Source organism: Hyaena hyaena, unplaced genomic scaffold (assembly GCF_003009895.1).
Source record: "Hyaena hyaena isolate Hyena2069 unplaced genomic scaffold, ASM300989v1 scaffold_658, whole genome shotgun sequence".
NCBI lineage: Eukaryota > Metazoa > Chordata > Mammalia > Carnivora > Hyaenidae > Hyaena > Hyaena hyaena.
Window position 1 is genome coordinate 848,889 of NW_024081288.1, and position 20,151 is coordinate 869,039.

The following is a 20,151-nucleotide window of genomic DNA, read 5'->3' on the forward strand; positions in this document are numbered from 1 at the left end:
AAACAGGGCGCCTGGGTGGCTCAGTAGGTTAAGTATCAGACCCTTAATTTTGGCTCAGGTCATGATCTCACAGTTTGTGAGATCGAGCCCCACATCAGGCTCCACGCTGTCAGCAAGGAGCCTGCTTGGGATTCCCTCTCTCCCTCTCTTTTTCTCTCTCTGCCCCTCCCTCACTCACACTCTCTGTTTCTCTCTCAAAAAATAAATAAATAAATAAGCATTTAAAACAAAAACAAAAACACAAACAAGACATCCAAATGGCCTACAGGTACATGAAAAGGTGCTCAATGTCACGAATCATCAGGGAAATGCAAGTCAAAACCACAGTGAGATACCACCTCACACCTGTTAGAATGGCTACATCAAGAAGATGAGAGGTAAGAGGCGCTGGTGAGGGTGTGAAGGAAGGAGAATCCACGTGCATTGTTGGTAGCAATGCAAATTGGTACAGCCACTATGGAAAATAGTGTAGAGGTTCCTTGAAAAATTAAAAGAGGAACTACCACATGCTTTAGCGATCCCACTTCTGGGTATATATCCAAAAGAATGGAAATGAGGATCTCGTAGAGGTATCTGCACTCTCGTATTCATTGCAGCATTATTCACAATAACTAGATACGGACATAAGCTGTCAGTCAATGCTGAATGGAGAAAGAAGATGTGATAGATATATATATATAGATACACACACACACACACACACACTGGAATATTATTCAGCCATGAGAAAAATATTGTACCATTTGTTATAACTTGGCTGAATCTTAAGGGTATTATGTTAGATGAAATGTCAGAGAAAGACAAATACTGTATGGTATTATCACTTGTATGTGGAATCTAAAAATGTCAAATTCAGAGTAGAGTAGAGTGGTGGTTACCTGGGGTTGGGGGTATTGGTCAAAGGGTACAAACTTCCGGTTCTACAATGAACAAGTTCTGGGGATCTAAGATACAGCAAGGTGATTTGGGCTAATGCTACTGTATCATATGCTTGAACTTTGCTAAGAGAGTAGGTCTTAAATGTTTTCACCACAAAAAAGAATTGATTACTATGTGACAGGATGGAGGTATTAGTTAATGCCATGGTGTTAATTATTTTGCAATATACAAAGGTATTAAATCAATATATTGTATACTTTAAGCTTACACAATGTTATGTGTCAGTTATATCTCAATAAAGCTGGGGAGAAATAGCACAAAATGTGGTATACTTAGGGGGCACCTGGGTGGCTCAGTCGGTTAAGCGTCTGACTTCGGCTCAGGTCATGATCTCACTGTCCGTGAGTTCAGGCTCTGTGCTGACAGCTCAGAGCCTGGAGCCTGCTTCGATTCTGTGTCTCCTTCTCTGCCCCTCCCACAGTTGTACTCCGTCTGTCTGTCTCTCTCAAAAATAAATAAACATTAAAAATGTGGTATACTTAGGGATAAATTTGACAAAAGATGCACAAAACCTCTATTCTGAAAGGTAGAATATAACACTAAAAGAAAGTAAAGAATGTCTAAAGAAATGGAAGTATATAATTTATTCATGGTTTCGAAGACTCAATAATGTTAAGATGTCAATTTTCTCCAAATTGAGCTACAGAATCAACGCAATCCCAATCAAAATTCACTTTTGTAAGAAACTGAAAAACTGATTCTAAAATTCAAATGGATGTACACAGTACTCAGGATAGCCAAAAAAAACTTGAAAGAGAAGAACAAGGTTGGAGAGCTAACACTGCATGATTTCAATTTTATTACATGCTAATCAAGACAGTGTGGGAATAGTATAAAGATAAATGAAGAGATCAATGGACTAGCATAAAGAGTCCAGAAAGAGATCCACACACATATGGCAACTGATTTTCAATAAGGGTGCAAAGGCAAATCAGTTGAGAAAGGATCGTGGGTTTTTTTTTTTTTAATGTTTTTATTTATTTATAGAAGAGAGAGAGAGAGACACCGTGAGCAAGGGAGGGTCAGAGAGAGAGGGAGTCACAGACTGAAACAGGCTCCAGGCTCTGAGCCGGCAGTCAGCACAGAGCCCGACGTGGGGCTCGAACCCACGAACCGCGAGAGCATGACCTAAGTGAAAGTCGGACGCTTAACCGACTAAGCCACCCAGGCGCCCCTTTCTTTTTTCTTTTCTTTCTTTTTTTTTTTTTTATTTATTTCGTGTTTTTTTTTTTTTTAATGTTTATTTATTTTTGAGAGAGAGAGAGAGAACAGGAGAGAGCACAAGTGGGAGAGGGGCAGAGAGAGGGGGACAGAGATTCTGAAGCAGGCTCTATGCTGACAGCAAGGAGCCTGACATGAGCCTCAAACTCATGAACTGAGAGACCATGACCTGAGCCAAAGTCGGACATTCTACTGACTGAGCCACCCAGGTGCCCCAGGATCATTTTTTTTTTTAAATGAATGATGCTGGAATATTTGGATGGCCATATGTAAAAAAGTGAACCTTGATCCATACTTGAATCACATAAAAATTAACATAAAACAGATCACAGAACTAAATGTAAAATCTAAATTTTTCATGACCTTGGATTAGGTAAAGATTTCATAAATACAACCCCCAAAGCACAATCCATAAAAGAAGAAAAAAGGTAAGTTAGACTCTGTCAAAATTTAAAAGGCCTCATGAGGGGCGCCTGGGTGGCTCATTCAGTTAAGCATTCGACTTCTCAGGTCATGATCTCACAGTTTGTGAATTCGAGCCCTGCGTTGGGCTCTGTGCTGACAGCTTGGAACCTGGAGCCTGCTTCAGATTCTGTGTCTCCCTCTTTTCTCTATCCATTCCCCACTCATGCTCTATCTCTCTCTCAAAAATAAACATTAAAAAATTTTTAATGGAAACTTAAAAAAACAATACATAAATAAATAAATAAAATGTCTCATGAAAGACAGTGATAAGAAAATGAAAAGGAAAATTTGCAAAACACATATCTAATAAAGTGTGTTCAGAATATATAAAGAACTTTCAAAACTCAATAAGAACACAAAGTTCCCTATAGAAAACTGAGTAAAATATTTGTACAAATACTCCATCAAAGAAGATATATGGACATTAACTATTAGACATTATGAACATGCTAATTAAAACCACCACTACCCACCTACTAAAATGGCTAAAAGAATTTTATTAAAAAAAAGTTTTTAATGTTTTATTTATTTCTGAGAGAGAGAGAGAGAGAGAGGCAGCATGAGTAGGGGAGGGTCAGAGAGAGAGGGAGACAGAATCAGAAGCAGGCTCCAGGCTCTGAGCTAGCTGTCAGCACAGAGCCCAATGTGGGGCCCGAACCCATGAACCACGAGATCATGACCTGAGCTGAAGTTGGATGCTTAACCAACTGAGCCACCCAGGCGCCCCTAAAATGGGCTAAAAAAATTTAAATGGACAATTCCAAATGCAGGTGAAGATGTAGGCCAACTGGAATGATCATAAATAGCTGGCTAGGATGTAGAATTTTACGTCTGCTTTAAAACTTGGTTTGGCAGTTTCTCATAAAATTAAACATATGCTGCTTACTGTACAGCCCCGCAATCCCACTCCTAGGTATTTACCCTAGAGAACTGAAATCTCATCACACAAAAATCAGTAAATAGACTTACAGCACTTTTATTCAGAATCACCCAAACTGGAACCCATCCAAATGGCCTTCAGGTAGTAGATAAACGAACTGTGGTACATTTATACAGTGAATACAACTCAGCGATAAGAAATAACAAACAATGGAAACATACAATAGGATGAATGAGTTTTTAATGCATTATGCTAAGGGAAAGAAGCCAGGCTTAAAAAGCTTCATGCTATATGATTCCATATATATGACATTCTGGAAAAGGCAAACCTTATAAGGACAGAAAAGCGATCAGTATTTTTCAGGGCCAGAAGTAGTGGGAAGGAGTGCCAACAAAGGGCTTGATGTCATTTTTTCCTCTATATCTTGATGGTGGTGGTGGTTATATGATTGTATGCATTTGTCAAAACGCATAGAATTATTTACATTGATAAATTATTAATATCAACTACTGATAACAATATCAATAAATCATAAAAATGTTTAAAACGGGGGGCCTGGGTGGCTCAGTTGGTTGAGCATCCGACTTTTGCTCAGGTCACGATCTCACAGTTCATGGGTTCAAGCCCCGTGTCGGGCTCTGTGCTGACAGCTCAGAGCCTGGAGCCTGCTTCTGATTCTGTGTGTCCCTCTCTCTCTCTCTCTCTGCCCCTCCTGTGCTCATAATCTATATCTCAAAAATAAATAAATGTTAAAAAAATTTTTTTTAAATGTTTAAAATGGAGATGAGTAGAGGTTATAGAAAATATATAGATACAAGTTTGGTTTGGAAATACGTGGCCATATGGTTTATCTCTTTGAAAGAAGAGTTTAATTATGACATACTAAGTAATGGGGAGTCATTGTTGGTTTATTTCATAAAGCTGAGGACAAGATAAATAGAGTGTTTTAGGTAATGACATCTGTGAACTAATAAAAAGAATGGAATCAGCAAATTCAATCAGGAATAGAATCAATGTAATCCAAACATAGGAAAATAAGAAGCTGGTTTTAGGTAATATTACTGGGAATTAAGAAGATGAACTGAGAACTGAAAATGATTTTTGCAAAAACGGAAAAGCACTAGGAACTGCAGGGTGATTAATTAAAAAAAAAAGAAAAGAAACTGAGAGATTTAAGAAGCACTGAAAGAATGTGACACAAATTGGAAGGTGAGAAGGTAATGCGTGAGATGATGCTTCAAATTTCTTATGTACTGAAGATCAAGAGAAACATCTCAGGGGAACTTTCTAGGTAGCTAAGCCTAGTACTAAAGTACCAGTGAAGGGGCATCTGGGTGGCTCAGTTGGTTGAGTATCAGACTCTTGATTTCGGCTCAGGTCATGGTCCCAGGGTCGTGGGATTGAGGTCTGTGTCAGGCTCCCCACTGAGCATGGAGCCCGCTTGGGATTCTCTCTTGGCCCCTCTCCCCTGCTCATAACCCCCCTCTCTCTAAAATAAAATTTAAAAGTAAAAAAAAAAATAAAGTACCAGGGGCACCTGGGTGGCTCAGCCCATTGAGCACCGGACTCTTGGTTTCAGCTCAGGTCATGATATCACAGTTCGTGTCTTTGAGCCCTGCACTGGACACTGATGGTGCAGAGCCTGCTTTGGATTCTCTCTTTCCCTCTCTCTCTGCTCCTCCCCTGCTCTCTCCTCTCCCTGGCTCTTTCTCTCCCCCCCCCCAAAATAAATAACCATAAAAATAAGTAAATAGGGGCAACGTGGGTGGCTCAGTCAGTTAAGTGTCAGACTTCAGCTCAGGTCATGATCTCACAGTTTGTGAGTTCAAGCTGTGTGTTGGGCTCTGTGAGAGCCCAGAGCCTGCTTTGGATTCTGTGTCTTCCTCTCTCTCTGCCCCTCCCCTGCTTGTGCTCTCTCTTTCTCTGTCTCTCAAGAATAAACATTAAGAAAACTGTTTTAAGTAAGTAAATAAAGTACCAGAGAAAACCAGACCAGGGATGTCAAAAGCAGAGTCATCAGAATTCAGTATGGATGAATCCTTGCATGTATTTGAAGGAAAGATTGGTGAACAGTAGGCAGGTCCCTAGGGCAACCTCATGTATGGAGAAAACGAAGAGGAGAAGGTTGGAAAAAAGGGCAGGTAATAAGCGGATGCAAATCAGTAAGAAACAGAGGAAACCATAAGAGACTCTTAAATAGAGAACAAACTGAGGGTTTGTTAGAGGGGAGGTGGGTGAGGGGGGATGGGCTAGATGGGGGATGGGTACTAAGGAGGGCACCTGTTATGATGAGCACTGGGTGTTGTATGGAAGTGATGAATCACTGAATCCTACTCCTGAAACGAATGCTACACTACATGTTAACTAACTTGGATTAAAATAAATTTTAAAAAAAGAAGAAAAAGAAGAAAATAGAAGCTAACAATAAAAATTTGAAGAGATAGAATTGAAGGGAAAAAAAGAAACCGACAGGAAACTCCAGCAAAACACAGGGAACATGAACAAGGTTACTCAGAGAAGGGGGCCCTCAAAGAGACTGCAACATACCAGTCATGAAAGGCTGAAACTCAGTATTGGAGAAATGTGAAATAAAAAATGAGATACCACTTTATACCCACTGTTGGCCAAAAATGAGAAAGTTTGGTTCTATTAGTCGTTAGCAGAAACTCTAGGAAAGGAAGAACACTTGTGTACTATCGCTACTATGGATTCGTTCAGCCACTCTGAGAACAATATGGTGGCGCTCAGTCAAATTCAGGATGAAAGTACACAATGATTAGGCAAATCCCTTCTTCTGTAAACATCCCTGAGACATTCTCACCCTCCGTAAGGGAACACTGCTGTAGAAAGTTCTCATAGAGTTGTTTGGTATTAGCTGGGAGCTTCATTTAGCAACAACCCGAGGCTCCGCCACCGGGTGAATGGTGAAGTAAAGATGTGGCATTGGCGCACGGGGAAATGCTGTGCAGCAGTTTGAGGGAATGAAGCCAGAGGGATACACTGCAATATGGACAGACCTCGTGGATGAGTGAGAAAAGGGAACAGAATGAAGACACGTGGCGCGATGTAATTTATATATACTAAGGATCCCTACGCCTAAACCAACACTCCAGGCTTTAAAAGAATACCGCACAAATTCAAAGATCAAACACATTAGGTCAGTTGCCCCGGGAAGACATATAGGGAATGGACACGTGGAACTGGCAAAAAAAAGGGAAGAAATTTTAGAATACCTTAACGTACAAGGAAAGAATCTGAGATTAAGGGGGTGGGAGTGGAGTAGAAAGAATAAAAAGGCCTTCGATACGAGAATGCGGTGTGCATGTGATTCAGGGTGCAGAGACTGGAGACAGCTCTCCTGTTAGAAAGCCGAGGAGCGGAGAGGATGGCTATTTGCAAGGGTTGTACTTAGAGATGTCGTGTAGGTATCAAAGATGCTTCCATCAATGATCTCCAATAAACAAAAGTTTAGAACTTTCAAGGCAGGTTATCATCACAGCTTCCCAAAGGTGTCAGCCTCTTCTAGAAAAAGTCGATTTATTTTCATGTCCCCCATCTGCCCTGGTCACACTCACCTGAACAGCTCTGATGTGGGGTTTCTCCCTCCAATGTCCATGGCCCCTCTCCTTGCTCCAACTTGAAGATGACCTCTGGTTTGGGAACCCGGTACCCTGTTAACAGGACACAAAACAGGATTGGGTCCAGCGAATCGGGTTTCAGGGGACTTTCAGTGACATTTCCATTTGCCCTTCAGAAACGTAATCACGCATTTCACTTGGAACAGAGTAATAATAATAGTCCTGGAAAGGGACTGAAGAATCTTGGACCAATCAAGGATGACACCATCACACACTTAAGATGTTCCAGAACACTCAGCAGCTGAGAATGGAAATAGCACACCACAGCCCCTGGCAGATACGCGGGGCAGCTGTGCTTACCCACTGAGCGCAGGTGGCTGTAGTTCTCCAGTGTCACATCCCGGTACAGGCGTCTCTGAGCAGGGTCCAAATGCTGCCACTCTTCCCTGCTGAAGTTCACGGTCACATCCTCGAATGACACGGAGACCTGTAACAACACAATCCTGTTCAAGGCAGTATGGTCAGCACCGGGGCGTTGGATAGAAGACAAATAGGACGTTGTTTTTAATGACGTAAACCGTAATGTATCATGTAGGGTTCGCACTCAGTATCTGGTTTTGTATTTTATTCTGCGAGAGACAAAAAACCTTACTGAAGTATCTTGGCATTCATCATGTATGTAGTGCACTTATTCCTGTATTTATGCAGTCATTCTCTTTCAAAAATGAGGATTAAGTTAGGCTCTCTTTAAGTCCTCTAGTTAATGTGGGAACTACATACATTTACTGCCTGATTATGTGCCAGGCCATGGCAATATAGAATTGAATAAACTAGAATTGAATAAAAAGAAACATAGGAGAAAAGGCAAAACAATAAGGCCTTTAAAATTCATACAGAAAATTCCTTCCCAGGCTTTGGCACCAAAAAAAAAAAAAAAAAAAAAAAAAGAGACATGATCTCAGATTAGGAGAATAATTCTCAAGCAAGATGCAAAAACCATTAACCATAAAGAAAAAGATTGATGTCTTGCTATAATACGTTTTAAAACTTCTATTTATTTAAAAGACAGCATTATAAGAGAATAAAGGAAAGCCACAGGATAGAAGATATCTGCAACACATAGTACTGCCAAAGGGTTCATATCTAGAGGATGTAAAGAACTCTTACAAATGAATAAGAAGAAAAGAGAGCACCAAGTAGAAAAGTGGGCAAAGCATCTGAACAGGCATTTTACAAAAGGGGAAATCCAAGGTGTCAATAAACACGAAAAGGGCTTAACCTTGGTAACCAGGGAATGCAAATTTAAACCGCAGCGAGACACCACTATATGACGTCTAGAATGTCCTTAATGAAAAAGACTGATACTACAAAGTGTTGAGGAGAATATGGTAAAATGAGAACTCTCATATTGTTGATGGTGGTGTAAACTGCTGCAACCACGTTGGAAAGCATTTTTTCTTTATTGGGTAATGTTGAAACATGTATATACTAGGACACAGTGATTCCATTCATGGGAATATGCCCAATTCAAATATGCATACATGTGTAATAAGAGGCATGGTCAAGAATACTTATGGCAGCATTATTCAAAATGTGTGTAATATTTCATGATAAAAAGTTAAAAATTAGTAATTAAAAAATTAGTGTTCAACATAATAGTAACAATATCTACTCTGTGAAAAATATTAAGAATATTTTCTGGGGCTCCTGGGTGGCTCAGTCGGTTAAGCGTCCAACTTTGGCTCAGGTCATGATCTCACAGTTCGTGGGTTCAAGCCCCGTGTCGGGATCTGTGCTTGACAGCTAGCTCAGAGCCTGAAGCCTGCTTCTGATTCTGTGTCTCCCTCTCTCTCTGGCCCTCCCTGCTCACACACACACTCTCTCCCTGTCTCTGTCTCTCAGAAATAAATTTTAAAAAAAACATTAAAAAAATAAAAAAAAGAATATTTTCTTAGATGCTTTTATTTGCAAAATCTCTAAGCATATATCCCACCCACTCACAAACTAACCAAGACCGGTTTTCTGACTAGGGAGATCTGGGGAGTTGAAGGAGGGAACCATGTGAACGTATTACCTATTCAAAAATTAAGTTAGGGGCGCCTGGGTGGCTTAGTTGGTTAAGTGTCTGACTTCAGCTCAGATCATGATCTCACAGTTCGTGGGTTCAAGCCCTGCGTTGGGATCTGTGCTGATCTTGGAGCCTGCTTCCAATTCTGTGTTTCCCTCTCTGCCCCTCCCCTTCTCATTCTCTCTCTCTCAAAAATAAAGAAATATTAAAAACATTTTTTAAATTAAGTTAAAAATGACCAGTGGGACCAAAATGGAGTAAACATAATTCTTCCTATGTCTCTTGCTAAGTATAACTAAAATCCCTGGACATTACATATAAAACAAAGATAAGAACACTCTCCGTTGGAGTGAGGGAGGCAAACTTTCCATGATCCTCAAAACCTGAGAAGTGATACAGTGGAGATTTCCCTGAGTTTTCTTTTTGCCCCATATATCTTGGACTAGGTGTTAGAGAAACTGGCAACCTAGAATGCCAACTGGCACAGACAGAAATAGCCCAAGAAAGCCTGCTTTCATGAATTCAAGTACCAGGAAAAAGGCAACGTAGCAAGAGAGAAAAACCTAGATAATCTTGCCCGGTTCCAGCCAGGCATCACAGAAAAACCGTGCCCCTACTCCCGTTCTTATCAGCAAAGGCTGAATGGGGAGCCTAGATTTTCATTCCAGCCCGTGGGTAATGAGACCCCTCCCCCACAGTGTCAATGTAGGCTATGTGGGGGTCCTGGACTTCCACCCCTGACTCAATAACGAGGAGTCCTCTGTCCTCCCACCAGGGTGGTGTCAGAGGTGGTCAGGCGGAAAGCCTGAAATTCTACCCCCTGCCCAGTAGCAACAAGGTGCTTGGCCCCTTCTGGGGTGTCAAAGGAGGCCAAGTGGGGAACTTGAACTTCCACTTCCACCTGGCAGTAAGGAGGGTTTTACTGAATCCTTTTCAGAATTCTCTCCAGAAAAAGCAGATTCTCCTTTTCCAGCAGAGCAGTGTCAGAGGAGGCCTGTTAAACAGAAGATTTAAATAATATCCAAAGTCTCATAGTTCCCAAAATACCCAGGACATAACTGAAAATCAGGCATCATGTGAAGAAGCAGAAAAATCTCAACTGGAATGAGAAAAGACAATCAACAGACCCAACACTGAGAGAAGACAGAAGTTAGAATGATCTGACAAGAATTTTAAAGCAGCTATCATAAAAATGTTTCAATATACTTAAAAGAAATTTGAAAATAGAAAGTCTCAGCAAAGAACGAAAAGATGTAAAGACAAACTGAATGGAAATTTAAGCAATGAAAAGTACAAGGACTAAAAATTTAAACCTCAACTGTGGGCTCAACTGCAGAATAGACAGGAAAGAGGAAGGACTCAGAGAACTTGACCATGGAACGATGGAAATGATCCAGTATGAACAGAAAGGCAACTGGTTGAAAAAAAAAAATGAGCAGAGCCTCAGGGACCTGTGTGACTATAACAGGAGATCTGGCATTGGTGTCATTAGGGTCCCAGGAGGAGGGGAGAAAGAGTGTGGGGCTGAAAGACTATTTATTTGAAGACATTGACTGAAAAGTTTTCAAATTTGGTAAAAATATCAACTTAGAGAAGTTAGGAACTTAGAGTTCTTAGGAAGCAGAGAACACCCCAAAAGGGTAAGCCAAATAAATCTAAACCAAGACACATTATAATCAAACTTCAGAAAACTAAAGACAAAGGAAAACAATCTTGAAATAGCAAGAGAAAAACCACAACTTACCTATAGGGGAAAAACAATTAAAGTGACGGTGGATTTCTCATCAGAAACCATGGAGGAGAGAAGGAAGTGGCCCAACATTTTTCAAGTGCTGGAAGAAGAGAACTGTCCACCCTGAATTAATTCCATATCCGGCTCTGGCAAAACTATCCTTAAGAAATGAGGTGGCAATGGCCAATACATACATGAAAAGGTGCTTGGCGTCATTAGTTATCCGGGAAATATGACTCAAAACTACAATGAGATACTCCCTCACGCCCACGAGGGTAGCTAGGATCAAAAAGTCAGATAACAAGTGTTGGTGAGGATGTGGAGAAGCTGGAACCTTCATATGTTACCGAGGGAGTGTAAAATGGTGCAGCTGCTTTGGGAAACAGTCTGGCAGTTCCTCAAATGATGAAACGTAGTTGCCATTTGACCCAGCAATCTCATTCTGAGGTGTATGTATCCTCAAGATAAATGAAAATATATGTCCACATAAAAATGCGTACACATATATTTATAGAGGCATTACTCATAATGGCGAGAAGGTGGAAACAACTGAGATGTACAAATGGATACACAAAATCTTGACCCATCTATACAATGGAATACTATTCAGCCATAAAAAGGGATGATGTACTGATATACGCCACAATATGCACGTGCCCAACATGCTACATTCTTTCCCGTCTGCCTGCTTATGTACAAATCCACCCACCTATCATATGGACTAGCGACTTCCTACTTTATTCATCAGGTTATAATCGATGACTATCATTATTTATTTTGCTACTCGAACTGTCCCAAATTTGGCCAGAGGGAGCTCTTTGAAACATTATGCTGAGTGAAAGAAGCCAGACACAAAGGCCACAGATTATATGATCCCATTCATGTGAACTGTCCAAAAGAATGAGGTTTAGGAGACAGAAGGTATATTAGTGGTTGCTTAGGGTTAGGGGAGGCAGGGAACAGGGGTGGAATGGGGAGGAGTGATGGCTAAAGGAAATGGATCTTCTTTTCGAGGTGATGGAAATGTTGTCGAATTGACTGTGGTGGTGGTTGCTGCTACCCATAAATATAAACAACAGTAACCTGTATGCTTTAAATGGGTAAACTGTATGGTACGGAAATTATTATCTCAGTAAAGCTGTTATTAAGAAGAAATGAAAAGTAAATCAAGATATTCTCAGATGAAGGAAAACTAAGAAAATTTGTCGCCAGGAGACCTACCCTAAAAGAATGGCTAAAAGGAGTTCTCAAAACAGAAAGGAGGTAATAAGAGAAGGAATTGGAACATCAGGAAAGAAGAAAAAATGGAGCAAAAAATATGAGTAAATACAACAGACATTCCTTCTCCTTTTGAGTTTTCTTTTGAATTTTTATTTATTTTGAGAGAGAGAGAGAATGAGCAGGGGAGGGGCAGAGAGAGAGGGAGAGAGAATCCTAAGCAGGCTCTATGCTGTCAGCACATGGGGCTCAATTCCATGAACTGTGAGACCATGACCTGAGCCAAAATCAGGAGTCGGACACTTAACTGAGCCCCCCAGGGCCCCACCTCTTGAGTTTTTCCCTCAACCGTGTTTGAGCGTCAAAGCAAAAAGTCTAACATTGTTTACTGTAGATCTCCATGTAGGTAAGGGAAATATTTCAGACAACTGTATTGTAATATAAGCTGGTGAGGGTAAAGGGACTGAAAGGCAGCTGAGTTTTCTATACTTTAACTGGTAAAATTTCAACACCAGTAGATTTGTTTGGTGATGGAATAGTTCTGTATGTGGATTATTGCCTAGGAATCAATACATGGTTGGCAGAGAACTACACACACACACACACACACACACACACACACACACACTGTAGCAGTGTCAGTTTCCTGTTTGTGACATTGTACCTAGTGATGGAAGATTAGCCACTGGGTGAACTGGGTAAAGGGACACATGAGACCTCTCCCTACCATCTTTTCAACTTCCGGTAAATCTATAATTATTTCAAGTTCTTGAAATAACTCAAATATTCAATTATATTTTTTTAAGAAACACTTCTTTTTTAAACAAATTGCCAATATTAGCCTCAGAAGGACTGGAGTAGTGGGCACACCAGAAAAGATCGGAATGCTATTAAAAAGAAGCATTCAGGTTCTCCCTTGTCTGCCTACCTACAAACCAATTACCCTATGAAATGAACCAGTGACTTCCTACTTTATGCAGTGGGTTATAACCTATTGCTATCATTATTCTATTTTGCTCCTCAAATTGTCCCATATTGGGCCAGAGGGAGCTCCTTCAAGGTAGCTCCTAGGTCCTTTTGACACATCCCATCTTTTGAGCACTTCATTACTTTCCAACCCAAGGAGTTCTTCCAGGATCGTTTTGTACTCTCTCTGCTCTAGCCCTGGAGTCCGTCTTTTCTCCAAGAAGCTCTAGTTCTAGGTGACTAATGACAAATCGAAGTGTGCTCACTGTGTCTAGCATGCAGTTATACTTTCAGCAGTCGGAGCGAGGAATACTTTCCCCTGGAAGGAGTATGCCAACTAATCAATGTAGGAGAGATGATGGGATTAAAACAACATCGTTAGGGAAACAGCACAGTAACTAACTGTTACACACAAGAATCACCACTGTACGCTAAAATCAGAGAACAGAAGCATAAGCAATAGGATATTTACGTGGTCCCAAATTATCTCCCCACCAGATGGTTTTTAATTACACAGGGAAAGATGGTTGTGTTATAGTTAGTACTTGACAGACACTATCTTAGTCATGGGTGATCACAGTTAATATTATCAAGAAAGGATAAATAGATATTGGATGCCTGCTGACAGGAAGCACTGAGAGGAACACAGCATCACTGTTGTGATACTTCTGAGAAAAAAAAATGAATAACCTAAATCTTATGAGAAGGCTGGAAACGAAGCTGAATTGAGGGACATTCTCCCAAACGTTCAGCGTCATGAAAGTCAAGGAAAGGCTGAGGAGCTAACTCTTCCCAATTAAAGTCTAAAGGGACATGACAAGTAAACACAATACAGGAAGCTAGATTGGATCCTGGATCAGGGGGAAGTGCTCTAAAGGACCTTATTGTGACAACTGGGGAAACTGAGTATTATATGTTAGATAATTAGATAAGACATGGTATGTTAGCGCTACATCAATGTGAAAGTTCTTGATTCTGGTAGCTGTACTGGGGTTATGGAAGAGGATGTCCTTGTGCTCAAGAGATACGCATTGAAGTATTTAGGGGTAAGGGAGAATTGTGTCTGCAAATTAGTCTCAAATGGTTCAGAAAATAACGTTTTAAATATATATCTGATGTATAAACATATACACCTACATACAAACATACACGCACAAATGAAGAAGAGAGTGAGAGTAAATGTGGCAAGGTGTTAACAGTTGGGTGATTTTGGATGAAGGGCATACATAGTTCTTCGTACTACTTTTGTAACTTCTCTTTAATTTTAAAATGATTTCAAAAGAATCAAAAGGTTCAAGAAAATCAAAGCTTTGAAACTCCTAGTAGAAAATTGAAGTGAGGGGCACCTGGGTGGCTCAACTGGTTGAGTGTCCCACTCTTGATTTTGGCTCAAGTCATGATCCCAGGGTCATGGGATCAAGTCCTGAGTCAGGCTCCGCACAGAGCGTGGACCCTGTTTAAGATTCTCTCTCTGCCCCTCTCCCCTGCTTGTGTGCTTTCTCTCTAAAATATAAACACATAAATACATACATATATACATACATACATACATAAAATTTAGGTGAATGGTTGTTCAGGCCTTGTGGCGGGTGAAGATGTCCTAAACGAGACAGGAGATATGCTAAGTATCAAAGAAAAGATCCAATGATTTGACTATGAGGAAACGAGGAACGCTTTTTCACTTTGGGGGCCTGGGTCACCCTCCCCTTGTTGGCGAATGTTCAGGGGCACCAAGCAAGCAGGGAACTCACAGTACCTTCTCCACCACCAGGAGCTCCTGGAGGCAGATCTCCAAGGACCAGACCACGGCCAGCACTTCTCCACCCACCAGCTCCCCTGGGCACAGCCCGGAGGGTTCCTGAGAGCAGGACCTCCACTCGGGCGCCTAGCAACACACCTGGCCTGTGCCCCCTTCCCCACCCAAGAGCAGTCAACCAGGGAGAGCCCTGGGGTGAGGCTTGAGGGAAGCTCTCATTGTGCCTACCCATCCTCCCGGCCAGGTGGCCGGCTAGCCAGGACAGGCCGGCAGGTGTATGGGTGACACAGGGGACAAGCCTCAGGGGGGCAGGACAAGGAGGGGCTCTTTACCAACCAGTAGGAAAGAATGAAAATGTTCTAGCATCTGACACTCTCAAACACTTTAACAACTCCAGCGGCCCAAGCTTGTGGACGAAAGACCGCCCCCATCTGTCTCTTGGGAGTCACTAAGGCCACATTCTCAGGGAAAGCGTACAAAGATCATGACAAGCATTATGAGCACTAACAGACGCAAGATGAATACATACAAGGGGCACTGCCCACAGATGCCCCTCTTTGATCCCTTCCCCACAAAAATAGCTTTGGGAGGGGACGCTTTGGTGCTAGGAATTTGGGTAGAAAGTTGCCGGTACAGATTCACCCAGATTCCAGCCTCATCTGCCACATAGGAGAAGGTTTGATTTTTCCGGCCCATTTCTACCATGGAGGATGGCATGTGTCCCTACCCCCACCAGGACCCCCACTCCGACTTCCTCATCCCAGGTGAGGGTCCCCACTCCAGCTCCTCACGGCTCTCCAGCGACCCACACAGCAACGTCTCCCTTCGGGATCATCGGAGGCAGCCCACTGTGTGCTCTCATCCCCAGGGCTGGCTGGGCTGCCGGGATTGACTGCTCCCTGCCCGCTGTATCCCTGGCTGTCTGCTCTGTCCCACTCGGCAGCCGGCTCAGGGCTCAGTCCTTCCACGTCGTCGGGGCTGCCGTCACTCGTGCCCGGGAATATGTCTGTATCACCTCCTGTGACATGACCTTGCCCTTCTGCAGCCTGTCCCAGCCTAGCAGAAGGGCTTCCAGCATGTTCACTGGGCTGGCTGAAAGTGTGCGGTGATGTCTTGGCTCACTGTGCCCTCACCAGAGGCCAGATACTCGGCTTCTCTGTCTGTATGTCTGCCCTTGGCTGGGGCTGTTCTGATCTTTCCTGCTCCCTCTGGCCTTCCCACTCCCTGGGACTCCGGTACCCCTATGCTCCTCCCTCTGGCTTTCTCCTGCTTCCCCTGCCCACTCCTGTCTCTCCCGGCTCCCTGCTGCTCCCTCTGCTGGCCCTTATTCCCTCTGCATAGACCCCATCCGACTCTTCCTTGGTCCCTCTGTTTATTGTTCCCTCTAAATGTACCTTGTCCCCAGCCTCTTTCCTGATTGCCCCCGGATTCCTGTTCCATGCTTCCTGAGTCTTCTTCCCTTTGACTGCTCGCTGCTGCCTCCGACTGTCCTGTGTTTCCCCGGGCAGCTTCCCCTTTAGCTGACCCTTGCTCTGTGGTACCATTCTAGTGATTGTGCCCTCGTCCCTCTGGCTGTTTCCTGGTCCCGATGAGCCTTTCTTGTTCCTTCTGCTTGACACAGACAGATGGCCCTTTGAGTCCTCGGACTGTCCAGTCCCAATTCTTCCCTGCGCCTTGGGCAGTCCCGGAATGCATCTCTCATACACCCTCGCTCGGTGCTCCCGCATCTGGTCGGGGGAACCGCACTTTGTGGAGAGCTGGTCGACTGGGCTCCTAGCCTAGGCTCCTAACCGCCGAAGTCCACTAGTTTTTGTTTTTTGTTTTTTATTTTTATTTATTTCTAGGAGAGAGAGAGACAGCGTGAGCAGGGGAGGGTCAGAGAGAGAGGGAGACACAGACTCTGAAATAGGCTCCAGGCTCTGAGCTGGCAGTCAGCACAGAGCCCGACGCGGGGCTTGAACCCACGAACCGCGAGATCATGACCTGAGCGAAAGTCGGACGCTCAACCGACTAAGCCACCCAGGCGCCCCCGAAGTCCACTAGTTCTGTATCGCGCTCCGTTCTGTCCTTTCACCTTTTCCATCGCTTCCATCATGTCTATTTGCTGGTTCCTCGGGTTGGTTCCTGGGTAGGGTGTTAGCCCTGAAGCCCTGTCCCCCCATTCCAGGGAACGCTGGCGGCTCCTCAGCCTCTCCCCGGCTTCCGCAACTGCCCCTTCACCCCAGCGCCTGCTGCACGGGGCCTCCGGCTGCTATCTGTTCCCTTCCCGTGCTTTCCTATTCCGTGTTCCCTAGCACGTCTGCCTTTCCCCGTCCCCTCAGATTCTCCTCTAAACCCTGGTGCCTTGAGAAGTTGCTTGTCTCGCAGTCTCTTGCCCAGAACACCAAACCTACCTGCTTTTTTCCATTTTAGAGCCAAATCTTCTGTTTTCTCATCCCTCTGGATGGTCCCTCCTCCCTCTGCCTGCTACCGGCTTCCTCCACCTTCTGGTCCCTGCTCCTGTTTTGAGTTCCCTCTTACTGTTCTAGGACCTGCTTGCTTTTCCTTGCTCTCCACTTCTCTAGCCCCAGTGACTATTTCTTGTTTTCTCTGCTGCCCCTGGTTTCTGGGCTGCTGTTTCCCGTCCTTAGTATCTCTGCCCATCGCCTGCCCCCTGACATCTGATGGAAAAACCAAGAACCTCACAAACAAATAAGGGAATGAATGGCCTTCAACAAGGCCTTGGTCATTTCCATCTCTTTTTGCACTTTTCAAAGGGGCAGAGATCTACGGTTGGGAACGAAGAGATGAGTGGAGAAGCAGGCCTTGTAGAGCCCAGAATCATCCATCTAAAAATTTCCACACACCAGCTGGGCAAGAGGCTACTTGTAGAAAGACTGGGGAGGAATATGTTGTTGTGGCCCCAAGCGGTGGGTCTGTGATGGACATGACAGAGCAGAGCCTAAACCCCTCCACAGGTGGAAGGGCACTGCGGTTAGGCGGCGTTTCGTTTGCCATTCAATGCCCTTATTCCTTCGACCCAAATATAATTTCGGTGACTTGGGCAAAAAGATTTAAGCGTAGGAATTTTACCACAGCAGTGTTAATCACAGCAGAAAACCTGAAACACCTTAAATGCATACACAGTGGATGGGTTAAATTAAAGTTTATCTAAAGGACATAATGCGGTACGTTATGTGTATATGAAGAAGAAAATATTTACTGCCTAGAAAACTATGTTAAACTGTCAAATTAAAAAGGAGGCAACCGGGCGCCCGGGTGGCTCAGTCAGTTAAGCGTCTGACTCTTGGTTTTGGCTCAGGTCATGATCTCACAGTTCGTGAGATCGAGCCCTTTGTTGGGTGGGTTCTATGCTAACGGTGCGGAGCCTACTTGGGCTTCTCTCTGTCTCCCTCTCTCTCTGCCCCTCCCCTGCTCGCGTGCTCTCTCTCTCTCCCTCTCAAAATAAATACATAAAGTTAAAAAATAAAAAATAAAAATAAAAAGGAAGCAACCAAATGCTGTGATTCCATTTTTAAACCTGAGCTATATAATGCATATGTATATGGTATGTATGCGCACTCACAGCCCCATATATACACCCACATACATGCACGCATGCACATGCAAAGGAAAAATCAACTCAAAGGAAATATAGCTAAATATTAACAATGGTTAACTTTGGGTAATGCTGGAATTACAAGTAGCGTTTTATTCTCTTTCTGTTTACCTGCATTTTCTGACATTTTATTGGGAAATAATGAAGTCACAAAATGATAAAAACCAAAATGATTTTTTAACGTTTAATATGATCCTAATGACTCCATGACCCTGAGTCCCTGTGACAAGGAGTCTGTCCCAGAGGTGACAGCATCCAGGAAGGTCTGAAGGAGGGGGCTGTCAGGCAGGGTCTGGCTCTTTCATCATGGTCCCTTGTTTGCAGATTCTCAAGGGGGAACTTTTAGCGGGAAACTTGGCCTTGGCTGCAGTGTGGCAAGGGCGAGGGGACACATTCAGGAGACCTGGTCCCAGTCCAGTGCTGTCACTCACAACCTGAGAGGCCGGGGCAACTCATGTCCCTTCTCGGGCCATTTTATCGTCTTTGAAAAGAGGAGGAAGACCTAGAAGGACCCTGGAGAATGCTGTCACCCTATTTCCCTGCCATCCTCTCAGTTCCAAAGAAACGGGATTTTTCTGCCTAGATCAGGATAGAGGAGAAATCAGCAAAATCCCCAGACACAAGGGGAAAAGGAGGGTCTGGTGTGGAGCAGCTGAGCACCTGCGAAGAGCCAGTGGAGAGGGCAGGGCCGGTGCTAGGGGTCGGGGGGAGCGTCCCTCTGGCTAGGATCCCGGATGTAGGCTGGCCCTCCCAGCCCACCTCTCCTCCATCAGCCATAGCATGTGTCCACTGAAACTCACAGGGCTCTGGATGTGGGACAGTGGGTGGATGGTGATCTGGGAGCCTGGAACCTGCCGCTTCTGTGGCCCACCTGCCCCTTCCCTGAGGCCCTGCTGACAGGTCGGGGCTGTGTCCTCACTGAGCGAATTCCCGCCCCCAGGGTCCTCTCTCTGCTCACCTCACACAGGCTGCCGCGTCCCTCTGCCGCCAGGACCGAGGAGCACCGGGGAGACCCCCGGTTAGCTGGCATGTTCCCGCCGGGCCTCGGCCCTCAGGCTCGCTTGCCGACGACTCTGCTCTTCCCAGGAGCCTGAAGCCAGGCGGGCGCCTGGGGACTCAAACCAGCTGCCGGGCCGGCGGCCCCCACTACGGGGTCTGACCCGAGGACGCCACGGAGACTCCAAGAAACCCTGGAAAGACAGTATCCACATAGTCATTCAGCTTTCACCCCAGAGATGCTTTCTGGGGGCACCAAGATGGCGGCTCTCTGTGCTGGATTCTGTGAAAGAGAGAAGTTTAGTAAAATTGACACCAAGTATTAGCGTATAATATGGAAAAAAAATACTCATAGGATTTGGTATAAAATGAATGAGGCTTTGAATTCCAGGTGTTCTAGCTAGAATCTGGGGGCAGTCACTTTGGTCTGAGTTCCTTCATCTTAAAATTGAGGATGAAAACACCTGTCTCCCAGGGTTGTCAGAGTTCAATGGTATAAAGCCTCGGAAGCACTCCCTCCTACATGCTACCTGGAACATATTCCATTGGTGTTAAATATTGCTATTATCACAAGGTTGCAAGACATGTTTTATTACGTACCCCATTTAATGTTCAAACTCATCCTGGGAAGTAGGTATTCCAAGATTATTATTCCCATTTAACATCAGATAGAGATGTTCAGAAGATATTAAGACATCTGCCCCTAACATCACTCAGATTAGGGGGAAGGACAG

The 20,151-nt window shown here is 43.9% G+C and overlaps 1 protein-coding gene across 3 annotated transcripts in view; it reads right to left on the reverse strand.

Moving 5' to 3' along the window:
* Positions 1-20,151, reverse strand: part of ZNF41 (zinc finger protein 41) — a 44,039-nt gene that overhangs the window by 5,295 nt on the left and 18,593 nt on the right. For all 3 annotated transcript variants that reach the window (XM_039216790.1, XM_039216791.1, XM_039216792.1), the window contains exons 2-4: positions 19,380-19,611; positions 7,444-7,570; positions 7,081-7,176 (exon numbers count right to left, since the gene is read on the reverse strand). In XM_039216790.1, the coding sequence (XP_039072721.1) occupies positions 7,081-7,176; positions 7,444-7,570; positions 19,380-19,451 (295 nt within the window). In that variant the 5' untranslated portion in view covers positions 19,452-19,611. The remainder of the gene's footprint in view (positions 1-7,080; positions 7,177-7,443; positions 7,571-19,379; positions 19,612-20,151) is intronic.